Source organism: Mustelus asterias, chromosome 14, assembly GCF_964213995.1.
Source record: "Mustelus asterias chromosome 14, sMusAst1.hap1.1, whole genome shotgun sequence".
Classification (NCBI taxonomy): domain Eukaryota; kingdom Metazoa; phylum Chordata; class Chondrichthyes; order Carcharhiniformes; family Triakidae; genus Mustelus; species Mustelus asterias.
This window is the reverse complement of record NC_135814.1, coordinates 69,176,128-69,197,298: the sequence shown is the minus strand read 5'-3', so window position 1 is coordinate 69,197,298 and position 21,171 is coordinate 69,176,128. Positions and strand designations below refer to the sequence as shown.

Below are 21,171 nucleotides of genomic sequence, written 5' to 3'. Positions count from 1 at the left end.
TTCCGCTCCTGTGCCTGTTTCAATCCGGGGCCATCGAGTGTGAGGGGGGGGTTGGAGTCTGTCACTCGCTTCAAGCAGCGCCTCATCTCAAACTCGGTAAGCAAATCACTGCGGAAACGCAGCCTTTGGGTATTTCTTGCAGTAGGCTGAGTGAAACGTTGCTTGTTTTCTGTGGGAGATATCTCAGTGCAGTGAGTTGCAGCTCTCCATTCTGGTCTTTCTCATTTTCCTTTGTGGCCTAGCCCTACAAGGCAGCCTCTCCCCCCTCAACACAAGGTGCTTGAACAGGATTAACACAGATTGCAAGTTGCTTAACGTTTTAGCGGCTTTTAAATATGCTTGGTTTGAATTAGTTTAATATTTGGCTAATAGTGGGTTGGAGAAATTAGGTCATGCACTAATTCACTACATTGCAAATGTCCAAATTCTCGATTGGAATAGAGCTGGTGGAATGAATTTGTTATATTCCCCTCCTTACAATAGTATCGAAAGTACAGTCAGCAAGTTGACTGATCAACAATAGATTGTTGAACAAAGGTCAGAATGAAGGGAGTTCCCTCTGCGTTTAGACACACATCTCAGTTTTTCTTAATGCTGCAAATATGTGGCTGCTCGGAGTGCTTTTAACAAGATCTTGATTTGTTAATTGCCTCTGGTATTTTGAATCGACATAAAATAGTAATAGTAAACAGCTAAAATTCTTGTCTGAAATATAAAGAATGTTTAGCAATGAATGGAGGATAGGCAGATTTTGTTGGCACATTGGTTGGTGTCAGTTGCAGTCTGGATTGAATAGCGTGTAAATGTTCAACAATTAATTGGAATATTGGTGGCATTAATAACTATGGAATAATAGTAGCCATGCCTGAGCTGTCCAAGTTTGGACAGGACTTGGAACTTACGATTCTTCACTTATTTTTTGAGATGAGGAAAAAGTGTGTTAATACAGTGCTACAACATAACATTGTCCTGTGGATATTAAAATAAAAGATTCCTTTGGCTAAGTTGAAAATAGGAATGGAAATGTTACCATTTTTTAAGTGCATTAATGCTACAAAACATTGAAAATGAGAGAGCAAATGACATCTGCATAGAAAATGACATTCCTTGTGTATTTCACAACTTCACAATAGCCCAAAGTGCTTTTCAGACAATGAAATATATGCACAATTGCAGTGTAGGTAACTCGGCAGCCAATTTGTACATAGCAATGAGACAATGATCTGTTTTGTAGTGCTGATTTAGAGATAAATATTGGCCAAGATATTGAGGGAACTCAACCCTTGAATAGTGCTATGATATCAGATCTTAGTTTAATGTCTTTCAGTCTACGGGAAAAACAGCGGGAAGTATAATGGCTAATAGGAAGCAAAACAGCAGGTTAGCATGTGAGAAGGTTTCAACTACATGGAAAATTACAAAAAAAGTTAAAAGGGAGAAGAGCTCGGCAGATGTTATTAATGGGGGTGTTAGGATTCAAAAATAAGATATTAAAAACTAGCATACCTAAATGCTCGTAGCATTCGAAACAAGATAAATGAGTTGATGGCACAAATCATCATGAATGTGTATGATTTAGTGGCCATTACAGAGACATTGTTGCAGGGTGGTCACAACTGGGAGAATATTCAGGGGTATCAGACTATTCTGAAGGACAGACAGGATGGTAAGGGAGGTGGTGTAGCTCTGAGACATCAGGGCGGTAGTGATGATACAAGTTATATGGAGAAAAGTGTTGAATCTATTTGGATGGCAATTAGAAATAGTAAGGAGAAAAAGTCACTGATAGGCATAGTCTGTAGGCTGCCGAATAACATCATGGTGGGACGAGCAATAAACAAGGAAATAACTCATGCATGTAAAAATGGTATGGCAACTATCACGGGGGACTTTAATCTACATGTTGATTGGTCAAACCAGGCCGGTCAAGGCAGCCTTGAGAAGGAGTTCATGGAATGTATCTGCGATAGTTTCATCGAACAGTATGTAGTGGAACCTACGAGGGAGCAAGCTATCCTAGATCTAGTCCTGTGTAATGAGACAGGAATAATTAATGATCTCACGGTTAGGGATCCTCTCGGAAGGAGCGATCACAGTATGGTTAAATTTAAAATACGGATGGAGCGTGAGAAGGCAAAATCTAATGCCAATGTCTTGTGCTTAAACAAAAGAGACTACAACGGAATGAGGGAGGTGTTGGCTAAGGTAGACTGTGAGCAAAAACCTTATGGTGGGACAATTGAGGAACAGTGGAGGATTTTCAAAGTGATTTTTCACAGTTCTCAGCAAAAGTATATACCAGTGATAAGGAAGGACTGTAGAAAAAGAGATAATCGGCCGTGGATATCTAAACAAATAAAGGAGAGTATTAAATTGAAAGAAAATGCATACAAAGTGGTGAAGATTAGTGGGAAACTAGAGAATTAGTAAATCTTTAAAGGTCAACAGAAAGCCACGAAAAAAGCTATAAAGAAAAGTAAGGTAGATTATGAGAAACTAGCTTGGAATACAATAACATAGCAAAAGTTTCAATAAATATATATAAAAAGAGTGGCTAAAGTAAACATTGGTCCTTTAGAGGATGAGAAGGGGGATTTAATAACAGGAAATGAGGAAATGGCTGAGGCATTGAACAGGCATTTTGTGTCGGCCTTCACAGTGGAAAACAAATAACATGCCAAAAAATGCTGACAAGAAGGCTATGGCACATGAGGACCTAGAAACGATCTTTATCACTAAAGGAGCAGTGTTAGGTTAGCTAATGGGCCTAAAGGTAGACAAGTCTCCTGGCCCTGATGGAATGCATCCCAGGGTACTAAAAGAGATGGCTGGGGAAATACCAAATGCACTCGTGGTAATTTACCAAAATTCGCTGGACTTTGGGGCAGTTCCAACAGATTGGAAAACAGCAAATGTGATGCCATTGTTTAAAAAAAGAAGGGAGACAAAAGGTAGATAACCATAGTCTGGTTAGCTTAGCTTCTGTAGTGGGGAAAGTGCTTGAATCTATCATCAAAGAAGAAATAGCGAGACATCTGGATAAAAATTGTCCCATTGGGAAGACACAGCTTGGGTTCATGAAAAGCAGGGCATGTTTAACCAATTTAGCAGAATTCTTTGTCGATATTACGAGCGTGGTGGACAACAGGGAACCGGTGGATGTGGCGTATCTGGATTTCCAGAAGGCATTCAACAATGTGCCACACAAAAGGCTGTTTCATAAGATAACGGTGCGGGTAATGTATTAGCATGGATAGAGGATTAGTTAATTAACAGAAAGTAAAGAGTGGGGATAAATGGGTGTTTTTCTGGTTGGTGATTAGTGTCTAGTGGTCTGTCTCAGGGATCAGTGTTGGGACCACAGTTGTTTACAATTTACATAGATGATTTGGAATTGGGAACCAAGTGTAGTGTGTCAAAGTTTGCAGATGACACTAAGATGAGTGGTAGAGCAAAGTCTGCAGGGGACACTGAATGTCTGCAAAGAGATATCCATAGTTTAAGTGAGTGGGCGAATGGGATCAAAGATTATGGGGAGAAAGCAGGATTAGGCTATTGAGTTGGACGATCAGTCATGATTGTGATGAATGGTGAAGTGGCTCGAAGGGCCAAATGGCCTTCTCCTACTCTTCTTTGTTTCTGAGTGGGCAAGGGTCTGATAAATGGAGTATAATGTTGGTAAATGTGAGGTCATCCATTTTGGTAGGAATAACAGCAAAATGGACTATTATTTAAATAGTAAAAAATTGCAGCATGCTGCTGTGCAGAGGGACCTGGGTGTCCTTGTGCAGGAATCTCAAAGTTGGGTTGCAAGTGCAGCAGGTAATTAGAAAGGCAAGTGAAATTTGTCCTTCATTGCTAGAGGAATGGAGTTTAAAAACAAGGAAGTTATGTTGCAGCTGTATAAGGTGCTGGTGAGGTCACACCTGGAGTACTGTGTACAGTTTTGGTCTCCTTACTTGAGAAAGGGCATACTGGCACAGGAGGGGGTGCAGAGGAGATTCACTAGGTTGATTCCAGAGTTGAGAGGGTTGGCTTATGAGGAAACACTAATTACACTGGGACTATATGCATTGGAATTTAGAAGAATTATAAAAGGAATAGATAAGATAGAAGCAGGAAGGTTGTTTTCACTGGTGGGTGAAACCAGAACTTGGGAGCATAGACTCTAAATAAGGGGGAGCAGATTCAGGACTGAGTTGAGGAAGAAATTCTTCACCCAAAGGATTGTGAATCTGTGGAATTCTCTTCCCAGTGAAGCAGTTGAGTCTACCTTGTTGAATGTTTTTAAGGCAAAGATAGATTTTCAAACAGTAAAGGAATTAAGGGTTATGGTGAGCGGGTAAGTGGAGCTGAGTCCACGAAAAGATCAGCCACGATCTTATTGAATGGCGGAGCAGGCTCGAGGGCCAAATGGCACCTGGTTCTTATGTTATTATGTCTTGACAGTGGAACACATTTTCAGTACCACACTGATGTGATCCTCTACAGTATATGCTCAAGACTCAGATGTTGGACTTGAACCTGCAACCTGATTGGGAAATGAGAGTTCCAACACTGAGCCACAGCTCACAATTAGAATAAAATGAAGTGTTATGTCAGAATAACAACAATAATGTCAGACAATTTTAATTATCCCAATTTAAATGGGATAAAGAGTACATGTGAAGAATAAAGGACCAGAAAGACATGTTGATAGCTGAGGTATGGTAGGAGGATGGTGGAACATAAACACTGGCACAGAATTGTTAAGCTGAACGAGAACAGTTTCTTAGGATTATGTCTATGCCCAATGAGGGGAGAAACATTGTTTGATTTTTGGAAATAAAGCAGAGTAAGCAGATGCTGGGAGAGCAATTGGAAATACCAATTGTAACATAATTAGTTTCAAAGTAAAATTGAAAAAGGGATGAAGAGTCAGATGTAAAGTACTAGTCTGGGAAAGGGCAAAGTTCACGCCCAATTTAATTGGGTAGAAAAGTTAGCAAACAGGTTAACTGAATAATGATGGGAAATCATGGAATGGTTACAGCACAGAGAGGCCCTTTGGCTGGTGAAGTCTGTGCTACATCACTACAAGAACAAGCCAGGTAACCCCACTCCCCCAACCTATCTCATAGCCCTGCAAATTCTTTCCTTTGTGTATTTATCTAATTCCCATTTGAAAGCCCCGACTGAATCTGCTGCTACCACATCCTCAGCCAGTGCATCCCAGATCGTAATCATTCACTGCGTTACGATAAATTCCCCAAGGCGCTTTTGCTTCTTTTATCAACCACCTTAATACTCTGTCTTCTGGTTCACGATGCTTCCACCAAAGGAAATGATTCCCTATATATCTGTCTAAATGCCTATGATTCTGAACACTTCTGTCAAATCTCCTCTCCTCTAAGGAGAACAACTCCAGCTTCTCCAACCTATCCATATAATTGAAGTTCTTCGCCCTTGGAACCATTCTATTAAAGCTCTTCTGCACCCTCTCCAAGATTTTAACCTCCTTGCTAAAGTGCAATGTCCAGAATTGGGCACACTAATCCAGTTGTGGTTGAACTACTGTTAATAAATTTCACCATAGCTTCCTTGCTTTTGTACTCTTACTCCCCTGCTAATGAAAACAATGAACCCAAATGCTTTTTTAAAATTGCTTTCTCAACCTGCTATCTTCAACAGTTTGTACACATTGGCTCCCAAATCTCTCTGTTACTGCATGTGCTTTATCATCTACTAGCCTCTGTCCTCTTGAAGTCTATCACCACCTTTCTCACAGTTCACAATACTTCCAAGTTTTGTATAATTTACAATTTTGAAATTGTGCCCTGGACACCCAAGTCTAAGTCATTGACATGTATTAAGAAAACCAGTGGTATTAATACCAACTCCAGGGGAACACTGCTAAATACTGTACTGCACAGTCCAAAATAACTGGTCACCATTACTCTGCTTCCTGTCACTCAGCACTTTTATTTCTGTGTAGTCACTGCTCTTTTTCTTCCATGGGCTTCAACAAACATATTTTGGAAGTCCAACAGCATTGCCCTCATCGACCCCTTTCTGTTACCGGCAAATCCTTAAATGTGAGATGGACAGCATACGAAACAGAAGTATTTCTAGAAGGCAAAAATATATGAATCAAAGGATGGAGTTCCATAGATCAAACCCAGGAATCTGAACGGGCGGCATTGAGATTGTGAAGGTCATATGTAACTTCATTGCAGTGTTAATGTAAGACATGAATAAATAAACTTTAAATGATTAAGGGCTGTGAAATAATTAACAGGGCTAATAATAGTTAGGGCTAATGAGTTTTATAAGGATATGAAAGTGAAAAAAATAGAGGTTAATATGCTCAGATATGAAGGCTGATTTGCTGGCTTAACTATAGATTTAAAGTGACTGAATCGGGTCCTGTTGATGGATAAAACAACAGAAGAAAAATTGGAATGGTTCAGAAAATAAACTTTAAATGATTAAGGGCTGTGAAATAATTAACAGGGCTAATAAAAGTTAGGGCTAATGAGTTTTATAAGGATATGAAAGTGAAAAAAATAGAGGTTAATATGCTCAGATATGAAGGCTGATTTGCTGGCTTAACAGAAAATAATTGCATGAGACTCAACCAGTTTATACTCTGAAAAGGCAATTCTACTGCCAACAAAAATAGCTATGGACAACCGAAGTGTTAACAGACAACATAACATCAGTTGTAGGGAAACTATTGGAGAAAATTCTAAAGGGATGAATTAATCGTCACTTGGAAAGGCATGGGTTGATTTAGGGATAGTCAGCATAGCTTTGAAAAAGTGATTGAGCATGTGGATGACAAGGTACCACATAGGAGACAGATTGAGACGGCTGAACCATGTGAAATTCAGGGAAACTTGGCGAGATGGATCTGAAACTGGCTTAGTAATAGGATACCAGGTTAAAGTCCAACAGGTTTATTTGGTAGCAAATAAACCTGTTGGACTTTTACCTGGTGTTGTTAAACTTCTTACTGTGTTTACCCCAGTCCAACGCCGGCATCGCCACATCATTAGTAATAGGACACAGGGTTGTGGTAGAAGGTTGTTTGAGTGACTAGAGGCCGGTGTACAGTGGCAAGGATCAGTGCTGGGTCCCTTTATTGTTTGTTATATACATAAATGATATAAATGAGAATGTGGGGGGAATGATAAGTTTGCAGATGACACCAAGATTGGTAGGGTTGTTAATTGTGAAAATGGTAGGTATAGGAAGATATAGATGGGTTGGTCAGATAAGCAGAGCAGTGGCAGATGGTAGTTAACCCTGATAAATGCGAAGTGATGCACTTTGGAAGAAGTGACATGGCAAGGGAATATTAATGAATGGCAGGACACTAGGAAGCTCAGAGGAACAGACGGATCTTGGGGTATTTATTTCAGATCGCTGAAGACGGCAGGGTAGGTGAATAGGGTAGTTAAGGCATGTGGGGCACTTGCCTTTATCAGTCATAGCATAGAGGTTACGTTGGAGCTGTATAGAATGTTGTCTAACTGGACTACTGTGTGCAGTTCTGGTCACCTCACTATTAGGAAGGATGTGACTGCGCTAGAGGGGTTACAGAGCAGATTCATCAGGATGTTTGCCTAGGATGGAGCATTTGAGCTGTAAGGAGAGACTGGATAGGTTCAGATTGTTTTCCTTAGAGCAGAGAAGGCTGTCAGGGACATGCTTGAGGTGTATAAGATTGAGGGGTTTGGACAGGGTGAATAAGAAGCACTTATTCCTCTTGGTTGAGGGGTCAATCATGAGGGGGCATCACTTTAGGGTGAGGGGCAGAAGATTCAGAGGGGATTAGAGAAAATATTTTTCACTGTGGGTGATGAGAATCTGGAATGCACTGTCTGGGAAGGTAATGGAGGCTGGAAACCTTACAACTTTTATATAAATATTTGGATGAGTACTTGAAATATCATAACAGTCAAGGATATGCGACAGGTGCTGGAAAATGGGATTAGCGCAACTTTAGTGATAATTATTGTCAGTGCAGAGTCGATGGGCCAAAGGGCCTTTTCTGTGCTATTCTACTCTATGACTATAACATACAAAAAGAGCATCGATCTTGGCAAATGGAAAAGATAGAGCAGGAAAGACTGATACAAAGGTGATGCAAAAAGGAAGCATGAAAAGAAACTTGCAAGGCATTTAGAAATCAACATAAACATTTAACTTTATGTGAGAGAACAGGTGCTCAGAAACAGCATTGGCCCTTTGAAAACTGATAAATGATGTCAATGAAAATTCAGTCGAGAAAAAGCCAGGCATCCCAAGAAAACCACTTTTAAGTTAGGGCCTAACAAAATAACATAAGTAAGGTGATAGTGATGGAGAAACTAATGGCACTAAAGATTGACAGATTCCCAGATGGTTTCCATCCTAGTGTTTCAAATGTAGTATATGAGAATATTGCAGATGCCCTAACTATAATCTTCCAAAGTTCTCACTATTTTGGAACCATTCTCTTAGATTAAAAATCTTGCATGTTACTCTTCTATGGAATCATGAAATTGTAAGTGAGTTCGCCTTGCATCTGTTCTCAAGAAATTGCAAGAATCTATAATTAAGGAGAGGATGACTGAACACCTGTAAATTTGCAGTTGTTCAGAGAGATCCAGCAAATCTGACTGAAATCTTTTTGACGAGATGATAAAAGTTGTGTACAGGGGAATATATGTGGATGTTTTTATGGATTTTGATAAAGCCCTCATTTAAAAAAAACTTTGTTAAAATTGAGGCTCATGGAATCGAAGGCAAATTATTTACCTGGTTAGCAAACTGGCTGAGCGTAAGGAGAACAAGAGTAGGGATAATGGACAGTAACTCTAATTGACAAGATGTGGCTTGTGGTGTCCCACAAGGATCTGGGTTGAGACCTCAATATTCACTGTACTCATTAACTGTAATGATGATGGGACAGAAAGCCACCTATCCAAATTTACCAATGACACAAAGATAGGAGGCATTGTAAGCAGTATAGATGGAAGCATTAAATTCCAAAGGGGTATTAATGGATTAAGTCAATGGGCAAATGGATTTAAATGTAGGCAAATATGAGGTAATCCACTTTGGACCTAAAAGAAATAGAACACGGTACTTTCTAAATGCTAAAAAGCTCGAAACAGGAAGGCCTAAAGAGACTTAGGGATCCAGGTATGCAGATCACTAAAATGTCATCAGCAGGTCCAGAAAAATCAACGGTTAATGGAGTACTAACCTTTAATACCTAGATGAATAGAATACAAGAGCATATAAGCTGCCACCATACTAGGTCCTAGTCAGACCACGCCTGGAGTATTGTGAGCATTTCTGGATTTAGGGAGGGCATTTTGACTTGGAGAATTCAGTGTAGATTTACCAGAATTACATGTGGATTTCAAAGAGTAAATTACAAGGAGAGATTACACAAACTGGAGTTGTATTTCTTGTAATTTAATAGGTTAAGGGGTGATTTGATCAACGTTTTCTGAAATATTAGATGGAACTGATGGGGTAGATTGGGAGAATTATTTCCACTAGTTGGGGACTCTAGGACAAGGGCTGTGGTGGAAAAAAAAATTAAAACCAGACTTTTCAGGAGTGACGCTTCTTTAGGAGACACTTCTTCACACAGAGGATGATAGAATATGGAGCTGTCTTCTTTCTGCAAACTGCAATTGCTACTGGATTAATTGTTAGTTTTAAACCTGAGTTTTTTTGGCCAGTGGTATAAAAGTATATGGGCGATGGCTGATGGATGGAGATAGGTCATAAATCAGTCATGATCCCATTGATGGATGGAACAAGCTCAAGCAGCTGAATGGCCAACTACTGTTCGTGTGTGGAGGCGATATTAAATATTTTGCACCTTTTAAATGATAGAATTGAAAGTTAAAGTGTAGTGAAGAAGGATATTGAACAATTAGTAGAAATCACTGTAGAAGAGAATTGGGTTTGCAAAAATACAACTTCAGGTGATTAAGTCAATGATGGCATTCACTTTAAGCTGCTGTAAGGATATAAGCAGTGGAGACTCTGGCCACCATTTTTCAATCCTCTTTAAATATGCAAATTGAAACTGGCACTGGAGAGCAATAAATTATAACACTTTCAAAAAGCGATAACGATGAAAGCAATAAATAGAGACCAGTTAATCTCATGTCTGACCTCCTGATCTATAGGTTTGTGAATTTTAACTTAGTGAGCAAAAGATTATTAGCATGGATTTGTTAAAGGTTCTTTATCTGTAAAATACAAAAGTTACATTTCACAAGAATAACTTAGCAGATTTCAGAAGGCATTCAATAAGGTATCTCAAAAGGAGGCTTGTTAGAAAATTAGTTGTATGGAAATGTAATAGCTTGAAATTTGCTTGACAATCCAGAATCAAAGAATTAGGAGAAATTGGTATTGTTTAGATTGGAGATAGGGTTAGAAGTGCTCTACTTCCGGGGTCAGCGTTTGTCCACTTTTGTTCTTGGTATGTATAGATGATTTGGATTGGTGGGGGACAGAGAGTACAACCTTGAAACCTGCTGACTGCTCAAGGGGGTTTGGCAAACAACGAGATTGCGAACTTCAGGAAGATGTATACAAGTTAATGGCCTGCAATTTAATTTGGATAAGTGTGGGTTCATACTTTTTGTGAGGATAAACAAAAATGGGAGTACGCACTCAATGTAAAGAGGCTGAAGAGTGTGGGTGAACAATTAAGACATAGCAGTTCTCAGTACATAATTGCTTACAAGTGCAAGTAGATTAAACCAAACAGGCCATAATTTGGGGTTTTATAAGTAGGAACATACAGAGATAACAAAGAGTAAAATGCTGAAGATAAATTTTTGCCAAATGTTGGTTAAACCACAGTTAGATGACTCTGAACAGTTGGAAAAAGGACATTTTAAGCCATAGGGTATGTACCGTGTACAGTCATTAGAATGCCAGCAAGATGGAAAACTACAATTCTGAGGACGTCAGATAATGAAACTACTTTCACTAGAACCAAGAAGTTTAAGAGTTCTCTCTCTTTAAATACCCTACCCCTATGAAGAGGGGTCTTTGGGGGTAGGGTATTTTCTCTGGTTGCAGAGTCCGAGAACAGGGAATATTATTTTAAAATCCTTTATTTAGAAAGTTGTTGGAATGTGGAATTCTTTGCCATTGATGGAATAGGAAACATTGCATCTTTTAATGGAAAACCAGATAAACATTGACTGCAAAATGAGATAAAGGACCATGGGAATAAAAGGGGGCGGGATGATTCATTTTGGATTGTTCTCTTAGGAGCCAGTGCAGAAAATATGGGCCAAATTACCTTTTGCTGTACTTGTGTGTTGCATCAGTTAGCAAATTTCAAAATTCACATTGCATGATGTTCACCCTATTAGGTAAATGATGGACTTGCATAAAATACATAGCTTATATAATGTCTATCAAGACATCAGTATGCATTGTAGGTCTGAATAAATGGTCAGTTTATACTTGTATCAAAACATCATTAAAATATTGTTGATTAATTTTATTTCTATGCTACACTTGTTCCAAGTGCATTCATACGTTTTGGGGGGAAGATGGTGGTGTGGTGGTAAAGTCATCGGATTAGTAATCCAGGAGCCCAGGCTGGATCCTTGCTCTAGAAACAATGAGGTGAATCCCAATACAAGAGTGATGAACAGCCGTGGAATATGGCTGACATATGCATATCCCACCACAGCAGCTGGTGAAATTTGAATTCAATTAATAAAACCTGGAATTGAAAGCTAGTCTCAGTAATGCTGATCATTAAACTATCATCTATTGTCATTAAAAACCCCACTTGATTTGCTAATGCCCTTTCGGGAAGAAAATATGCCTTCCTTACCTGGTCTCACCTACATGTTGATCCAGATCCAGTGTAAAATGTATAACAGCCCTATGAAATGGCCTACCAAGCCCACTCAGTTCAAGGACTATTGGGGATGGGCAACAGATGCTGGCCTTGCCAGTGACGCCCACATACTATTAAAGAATAAATTTTAAAAGTGAGAACAGATTGGAAGAAAGGGGGTATTTTAATAAAAGTTAAGGGAAATCCTAGCAATTGAGTTAGATGCATCATGAGGAGTACCCAACTTTTTTTAATTATTGTCTAACAGATAAGGTTTTCAACAGCTCTTATTTTCATTTGATTTGAAGAACTTAAATACTTGACGCCAAGGAGGCAGGTGTGTAAACCTTTTCTTTTAATCCTTGCAGATAAAAGATGAACGTTGGCGTTGCACACAGTGAGGTGAATCCCAATACAAGAGTGATGAACAGCCGTGGAATATGGCTGACATATGCACTTGGTGTTGGGATGCTTCATATAGTGCTCTTGAGCATCCCTTTCTTCACTGTCCCTGTTGTGTGGACTTTAACAAATGTAATTCACAACTTGGTGAGTAACTGACCACTTGTATTACTACTGTCTGCTGTTTTTACATGTCCTGTTGTACTTTCTGCAAAAGATCATTTCATAGAAACTTTTGGACTCATCAAAAAATCAAATACCATCAGACCAAGCAATGAGTGTTTCCTGCAAGGTTGATTAGAAAACTGTTGTGGATTTTTAATTAAAAATTGCTTTTTCAATATCACAACTACTTTCATTGTATTTCAGGGACTGAAAACCAAACATTGCACTGAAGGACAGGTTTGGTAACTTGGAATACATGTAATTTACCTTTAAACAGTGTCCTAAATGTTGGGTTGCTTGAAAGTGAGAGGGGCTTACTATTTTAATAAAATATTTTGATGATCTGCAATTAAAGTCACAAAAAACATATAATTCACAGCAATCTTATGTTTGAACAGCAATGTTTGAATTTATTTACTTTTCTCCATTACTATTGTACTTGGGAAGCAGGGATCACCTTTTTAAAAACAACAATGATGAATAGGAGGGGAAGATTTAAAAGTGATTTTTATAGGGGTCCCATAAATATTATGCAGTTAGAGATAAATAACTTGGAGCCATTTTATTTTTGCAGTTATTTTGGATGAAATTTAAGTGTTCACTTGGAATAATTCATTAATGTGGCCATGGGCAGGAATAAAGTGTATTTATTGTTTTGTAATGTTTGCTGGAGGCTTTACATTCCATCAAATGTTGGTTTTAAATTCTTGTGCTAAAGTTGGGAAATACTTGTCTCCATTACATTTCTTCACACTAGGCTAGGATAATCCAGCTGGAATTATAGGTAGAAGTTGGTATTGGGCAGAAATGGCAGGGCCTTTTAACAGGAAAGAAAAAGCTTTATTGATTTAAAAATTAGCATTACCTGGCAGCAACTGCATTTTATTGTCTAGTGCTTGATCGAGAAAGGGGCACAATTTATACCAAGGAGTGTACAGGATAGGATAAGTAAAAAAAGGGGAGCTCATGTCCAATACTAAGAGCTCAATATTGCAAAAAGCCTAGAGGAATATAGGAAGTGCAGGGATGAAGTTAATATGGAAAAATAGTACAACAAAGAAAGGACATGAAGAAATACTGGCAAGTGAAATAAAAGAAAACCCAAAGATGTTTTGTAAGTACAAAAAGAACAAGTGGATAAGTAAAGAAAGAATAAGGCCTATTGGAGATTGAAGAGATAACCGGTTTATGGAGGTATAAGATATGGGCATGGTTTGTCATGAACACTTTTGCCTGACTTCACAAAAGGGGGGGACAATGCAGATGTTACAGTTGAGGAGGTAGAGGAGGAAGTGTGTGAAATGGGATAAGCATAGTGAAAGGGTCTTGCACCTTTTTGAAAGTGGATAAATTGCCAGGCCTGGATGAAATGTAACCCTGGCTGTTAAGAGGAGCTGGGAAAGTAATAGCGAAGGCTCTGACCATAGTTTTCAATCCTCTCTCCCTGTAGGCAAGATGCCAGAAAGATGTACCATTTTACAAAAGGAGGAAGGGGTAGATGCTCAGCCTAAACCCGGTGGTGGGACAATATTTGAAAATATTCTGATAACACTATTAATCGTCAATTTAGAAAGACACAAATTAGTCAAGCCTCATTACCTGAGGAGATAAGGAGGCTTGATGGTAGCATATTTGATGCACATAGATTTTAGGAAGATTTTTGATTAGGTCCCATATACCAGACTGGTCAGAAAAATAAAACCCAATTTTATTCAAGGGGAAGTGGCGATTCGGATAGAGAATTGGCTCATTGACCATTATTCTTTTCTTCCTGTCAATGGATGCTTTTGTGACTGGATGGCTGTTTCTACTGGGGTTCTGCTGGGCTCAGTTCTAGGTAATTTGCTTTTCATGGTGCATATATAAATTATTTACATTTAAATGAAGGGAGAATGATTTAAAAATGTGTAGCTTATACTTAAATTGGTTGTGTGGTTAGTATTGAGGGGAAAAAAGCTGTGGCTTGCAAGCAAGTAGCAATGGACTGGTCAAATGAGCAGAAAAGTGGCAACTGGAATTCAATCTGGAAAAGTGAGTTAATGCATTTCTGAAGGGTAAACAAAACAATGGAATACACCAATGGGAGGATTTTGACAAGTGGAGCAGAGTTTATGTCCACAGATTCCTGATGGTAGCAAAATAAGTGAATAAACTGACAAAAAAAGGGTGAATGGGATAATTTTCTTAAATAATTGAGGCATGGAAAATAAAAGCAGGAAGGTTATGCTTGAACTGTTTTTTTAAAAATAACACACAATTAGGCCACAACTAGATTACTGCATACAGTTCTGGCCACTGCATTACAGGAAACATTTGGTCACACTAGAGGAGCTTTCGGAGCCCCAAGCCCCTTCAAGGGGCTTGGGGCTCCGAAAGCTTGTGTGGCTTTTGCTACCAAATAAACCTGTTGGACTTTAACCTGGTGTTGTTAAACTTCTTGCTGTGTTTACCCCAGTCCAACACCGGCATCTGCACATCACACTAGAGGATACAGAGATTTACAAGATTTTCATTCTACTCTGTGTGAACTTGAGGTCATCCAAATCTCTACTGTCCCTGTTTTAACTCGCAGCAGGTTTGATTCCCCTGTCAATCCTGTGCTTGTCTACTTGAGTTGACTCCATAATTTTGAAATTCTCATCCCTCCATGGCCTTGCTCCTCCCAATTTCTAATTTCCTCTACCCTCCCAAAAAAGTTGCAGTTTTCTAATTCTGGCCTCTTGTGCATTCCCGATTATAAGCTTGGGAATTCATCCCTACAGCTCTCCACATCCTTACCTTGCTTTCCTCCTTTAAGACATGTCTTAAAATCTACCTCTTTGACCAAGATTTTCATCTTCTGACCAAATATAACCTTGCGTAGCTCAATATCATACACTGTCTTATAATATTCCTGCAAAATGCCTCGATGTTTCATTATGTTGAAGTTGCTGTACAACTATTTATGTTGCCAGGACTGAAAAGAATTTTGGTGAGTTAAGATTGAATATACTGAGATTATTTTCCTTGGAGCAGAGGAGGCTGAGGAGCGATTTAGGTGTACAAAATTATGAAGGACCTTGATACAGCAGATAGGAAGGACTGTTTCCCTTAAGAGTGGTTAGTACTCAGGGGACATAAATTCAAAGTAATTGGGAGAAGGGTTAGAAAAGAGTTGGGGATTCAACCAAAGGATAATGGCGGTCTGGAACTGCAAGGGTAATAGAGATAGAAGCTTTCACTGCATTTAAAAATAACTTGAATATGTATTTAATATGCTGTAACCTATGGACCAAAAAGTGGGATTAAACTGGTTAGCTCAATTTCATGATGTGGAGATGCCGGCATTGGACTGGGGTAAGCACATTAAGAAGTCTCACAACACTAGGTTAAAGTCCAACGGGTTTATTTGGTAGCACAAGCTTTCAGAGTATCGCTCCTTCACCAGGCAAGCAGGGCATATATAGACATAACTCAATTTACAAGATAATGGTTGGAATGCAAGTCTTTACAGGTAATCAAGTCTTAAAGGTACAGAAAATGTGAGTGGAGAGAGGGTTAAACACAGGTTAAAGAGGTGTGTATTGTCTTCAGCCAGGACAGTTAGTGAGATTTTGCAAGCCCAGGCAAGTCGTGGGGGTTACAGATAGCGTGACATGAACCCAAGATCCTGGTTGAGGCTGTCCTCATGTGCAGATTCAGCAGTCACGGGCATTCGGCCTCTGATCTTCGGGTAAGCGTTCTCCAAGGCGGCCTTCACAACACACGACAATGCAGAATCGCTGAGTAGAAACTGATAGCCAAATTCCGCACACATGAGGACGGCCTCAACCAGGATCTTGGGTTCATGTCACACTATCTGTAACCCCCCACGACTTGCCTGGGCTTGCAAAATCTCATTAACTGTCCTGTCTGGAAACAATACACATCTCTTTATCCTGTGCTTAACCCTCTCTCCACTCATTGTCTCAACCTTTAAGACTTGATTACCTGTAAAGACTCGCATTCCAACCATTATCTTGTAAATTGAGTTTGTGTCTGTATATGCTCTGTTTGTGAACACAACTCTTCACTCACCTAATGAAGGAGCGACAATCCAAAAGCTTGTGCTACCACATAAATCTGTTGGACTTTAACCTGGTGTTGTGAGACTACTTACTAGCTCTCTTTCAGACAGTACGCATTCAATGGGCTGAATGGCCTGTGCCATTGATTTCCGATTCAAGCCATGTGTGGCATGGCTAGATGCAGAGCAAAGCTACTTTTACTCTGCGCCTGAGCCTTATCTCCAGAACACCACCTCCAGAACCGATGCAACATATTTTTATTCCCTAAGCCAACCTCATTTTGAGGTCTCCATGAGTGCCTATTAATCAATTTGCACATCGAAAGGTGTGTGATCAAGAGGTCTGATGAAAGGTCATCGACCTGAAAAGTTAACTTTGTTTCTCTGCCAAAGATGCTGCCAGACCTGCTGAGTCCCTCCAGCATAATCTGGTTTTGCTTTTGTTTCAATCAGGACTTGTATCTACCTAACGTTGTACATTTACTATCTCTACTTTGCTTTCAAAGATTATTTTAACATCTAATCTTTGCTTCAAAGCATGTTCGGAAAAAATGCAGTTACTGCAGGTAGCCTTAATTCTTTCTCAGTTTCCCTAATTTGGGCAAGCCTAGAATTTCTAGGGAGAATTGCTAAACTGCAATGAATAAAGTCCATTATTTCTGGTATTTGTTTCTGGTTGGAGTGCAGTCATTTGTAATATAAGGTTATCTGTAATTTAACTGACTTCCACTTATCTGCAGGGAATGTATGTGTTCTTGCATGCAGTCAAAGGGACACCTTTCGAAACACCTGATCAAGGGAAAGCAAGACTTCTGACACACTGGGAACAACTGGATTATGGAGTACAATTTACATCTTCCAGAAAATTCCTTACTATCTCACCAATTATTCTGTAAGAACCCACTTTGCTTAAGTAAATGCAAATAAGCATTCTCATAACCCTTTTACCATCCTAGCTATTGTGACAACTTGTGATAGCTTTATACCATTGCACAGCTATACTAATGATTAGGGCGGCACGGTGACACAGTGATTGGCACTGCTGCCTTACAGCACTAGGAACCTGGATTTGATTCCGGCTTTGGGTGACTGTGTGGAATTTGTGCGGTCTCTCTGTATCCATGCGGATTTCCTCCAGGTGCCCAGGTTTCCCCCACACTCCAAAGATGTGAAGGTTAGTTGGATTGTCCATGCTAAATTGACCCATAGTGTCCAAAAAATGTGCAGGTTAAGTGGATTGGCCACAATCAATGCATAGGGTTACAGGGATAGGGTGGAGCGGGTGGATGGGCCAGGGTGAGGGCTCTTTTGGAGGGCCGGTGCTGACTCTATGGGCCAAATGGCCTCCTTTTGCACTATTTCTATGGATTCTATTCTGTGTTCTGAAATTGAGCAGTCCACTGGAGATAACACAAGGCATCCTCGGTGTCAGATGGGTTGTGTTTTCTTTTAAATGTCATCCTAAAATAAGACAAAATATAATGTAACTTTACATTCAAAATGGAATTAAAAATGATTTCAAACATTACCAACCTTTCTACTTTCCTTTTGTGTGATTGCATCCAACTACAAAGAGAAGTTAAATTGTTTTAATTAGCTATTATAAAGTGAATCAATTAGACCTGTACTTCCAAATGTGAAGTTTGTAATCAAACAGTAAAGCAAATATGACAGGATAACACCGATATCAGAATCTGAGCATGTTTACATGCTTGTATGGACCAGAAGGTGTTTATAGGAGGGCCCAGTTGGCTATATGGTGAAGGTCTGAATCAGATTAGCCCCAAAACTATGGGGCTTCAATTCCCATTGAATTCTTCCTTTGGGCAGAGAACATGGGAAGAAGGTGCCAATAATAACATTAAACCTGTAAACAGGCCATTAGAGTGAGTGAGCAAACAAGATGTCTTCAATGTGTTATAGAAAAATTCTGAAGGAGAAGTGGGGGAAATATTTTAATATCCAAATGAAAGTTTTATCACATTCATACAAGTAATGGCCATTATATGTGACCTGTAAGGTACAAAGAACTCCAAGGTGCTTTGTAGAAAGACCTAAAGAAAATGCAACGAGAATTCTGGAAAGACAAGATGAAGAGAAATTACCAAATAATTGGCTGATGAGAAGTTTATTTGAAGGAAGTACAAACAGTTCATGGGGTGGGTGGGATGGGGATTCCTTTGAGCAGGACCCATACAGTTCAAGGCTCTGCATTGTTCTAATGAATGGAGGGAATGATGTACAAAAAGCCTGAGTCACAAGAGCCAGATGTTTAGGTGGTATATAGGCCTGGGGAAGGTTGCATAGAGGGTGGGGTGATATTGTGGAAAGATTAGGGTGAGAATTTTTAAATGAGTTATTGGAGGACATGGGGAGCCAATTTAGGCCAAGGACAAGAAGAATGAGCACTCGTGCAGACTTGATATGAGCACAAATGTCTATGGAGGGTGGTAGATGGATGGCCAGCAAAAGTTAAAATGGTCAAACCTGCAGGAGATTAAGGCGTATATAAGGGACTTGGTAGTGGTACAGTCGGACTTTTGTAGAAATGGAAGTATATTAAATTGATTTGCAACAATGATTCGTTCTGAAACTCCCAGTTTGAACAGCTCACCAAGATTAAAGCAAGATCAAGTATTTTCTCAAGGGTGGAATTGAAGTGAAAGGAATATTGCAGTACACAATGGCTCGCTCAACTATGGGTAGAGATTTGAGAGCAGATCATCTGTCCTCTTTCACTTTAAATAGCTGACGTGTATACTTAAAGATATAGAGAATATTTTTAACGTTGAATTGTTGTTTTTGTAGCCTGAAAGAACAATGGAAATATATCATGAGAAATACACTTAACAAATGCTTGCAATGTTTTTATAAATAGCTCATGGAGATGCAAAATACCAAGAATAAGAATTATATTGGTATGAGGAGCATAGGACCTTTGTTAAATTATGTAGATTCGCAAGGAAGAATTGTGATGCTTTTTATTTGAGTTTGCTAAATATCATTTTATTTCTTGTAGGTATTTCCTGGCCAGTTTTTATACTAAGTATGATCCAACACATTTTATTGTCAATACAGCATCTCTCTTGACGGTGTTGATTCCTAAACTGCCTCAACTACATGGAGTTCGGATCCTTGGAATAAATAAATACTAATTTGGAAGTCATCACCCATGTTCTAACTAGCTTGTTATATCTACTGGGAAGACTTAAAGCTGGTAATCTGCTGTACTGTTAACTGTAACTAGTGTACTCAGCAGTCTATGTATGTCTTAATGCCATTTTCATTGTTTGTATCCATTTCAAAAACAGATTTGTATTTTTGTTTTGTAAAAGGAGAAAAAAACAAATGAAATCTGGTAATTGGAGCATGTATGAATACTTAATATTGTAAAAAGCTTCCCGCAACAAACTGGGCAGGCCCAGCTCTGACATTGGAAGGAGCTTCATTGTACTGAACAAATTGTGCACAGCTTTATGAAGATGGCACAAGTGTATTAAAGAAAGGAGTTGCATAGAAGTACTGCAACTTGGGACACTCCGAGTGAAAGGCTTGTTTATTTACTATGAGGTACAGAGGATTGAGCCACTACCATCAACAGGAGATGGTTGGCAGCTTGAGTTTTAAGATTATTTTTTGTCATCTTAAGTCTTGATTGCATACTGTTGTTACTTCTGTTATTTGCATTAAAGATTAAGAAAATTATGGTACAGGGGTAGATTTGTGGAGAATCAAACTTAATGCTCAATATATTGAGTTATTGTAATCCATTTTTTGGGTTATACTTGTAAGGTTTCTCTTTATTGGCTTCACTTTTATCAATCATCTAAATGAAATACTTCATAGCTTGGAGTATACAGTAGGATATATACTTCTGTTCCATGCAATGTCATCTGATTAATTGTAGTCAAATATATAAAGTGATATTACATTGCACAGTGTTTCTTATGTATGTTTCATGATGGGGGGATTACTATGAAATTGTATTTCAGAGAAAACTTGTGGTTTGTGATGTATTTTGGCTGATATGTTAGATACCAATTGTTTCTCAGCTTTTCTGTACCACTGATCTATTTGATTTAGTTTCAGTGGTGAAGTAAATATGTCAGTGTTCATTCATTTACAACTCTCATGCTAATTTTTCAATCTGTTACTTGTGTTCAGGAAAATGTGTTGAACAGGAGCTAACTAGTTTCAGGTGGGGGAAAAAAAGAAAGGGCTTGGACCTGTCACCTCAGCTGCCCTTGCACAAATCTTGGCAGCTGGCTTAATAGTGGCACTGGTAGAGTATTGAGCTGATTGTCTACCTTCTTGGCCATGATTTTTTTTTCTTTCGCAACTCCATAGCTGTTGGAGTTGGTGTAAGGAATGGTCCAAGCAGCCCAAATTCCTGAGGCATCAATTTGTGCTGGCTGACATGTATCAAAATCTTGGCAGTCTGTCATTGGAGGTTATCAGCAGCATAACTAATTGAGATTGGTTCAAAATTCTGTATTAGGGTAAGTGTTTACAAAAAAAGTTGCAAACATTACCCCAGGCCCCACATCTGGTCTGTTTATTTGAACCTTCAGTTTGTGAAACAGGTGTGAGGTAGAGCTTAGTATTAATTACAAACAAATTAAAAAGCTCAAGACAATTGAACTTTCTACTAGTATTTCCAAAATTGCAAAACATCTGCATGTTCCTTCTATGCAAT

General features: G+C 39.0%; 1 protein-coding gene across 2 annotated transcripts; it reads left to right on the top strand.

Annotated features, from left to right (window-relative positions):
* The first annotated feature begins 4 nt into the window (after positions 1 to 4).
* ormdl1 (ORMDL sphingolipid biosynthesis regulator 1) lies at positions 5 to 20,677 on the top strand. 2 transcript variants are annotated; one of them, XM_078228563.1, is made up of 5 exons: positions 18 to 96; positions 6,088 to 6,222; positions 12,232 to 12,412; positions 17,216 to 17,367; positions 19,495 to 20,677. In XM_078228563.1, exons 3-5 carry the CDS (start codon positions 12,239 to 12,241, stop codon positions 19,628 to 19,630), a joined length of 462 nt encoding a protein of 153 aa, XP_078084689.1. In that variant the 5' UTR covers positions 18 to 96; positions 6,088 to 6,222; positions 12,232 to 12,238; the 3' UTR covers positions 19,631 to 20,677. The 2 variants fall into 2 exon arrangements, with proteins under 2 accessions (XP_078084688.1, XP_078084689.1); XM_078228562.1 differs by lacking the exon at positions 6,088 to 6,222 and having other exon boundaries at positions 5 to 96.
* The last annotated feature ends 494 nt before the right edge of the window (positions 20,678 to 21,171 follow it).

Coding starts and splice junctions, on each gene's coding strand:
- ormdl1 (XM_078228562.1), top strand. CDS start 12,239: ATGAACGTTGGCGTTGCACACAGTGAGGTGAATCCCAATACAAGAGTG. Junction 12,413..17,215: donor CAAATGTAATTCACAACTTG/GTGAGTAACTGA, acceptor ACTTATCTGCAG/GGAATGTATGTGTTCTTGCA. Junction 17,368..19,494: donor ACTATCTCACCAATTATTCT/GTAAGAACCCAC, acceptor TATTTCTTGTAG/GTATTTCCTGGCCAGTTTTT.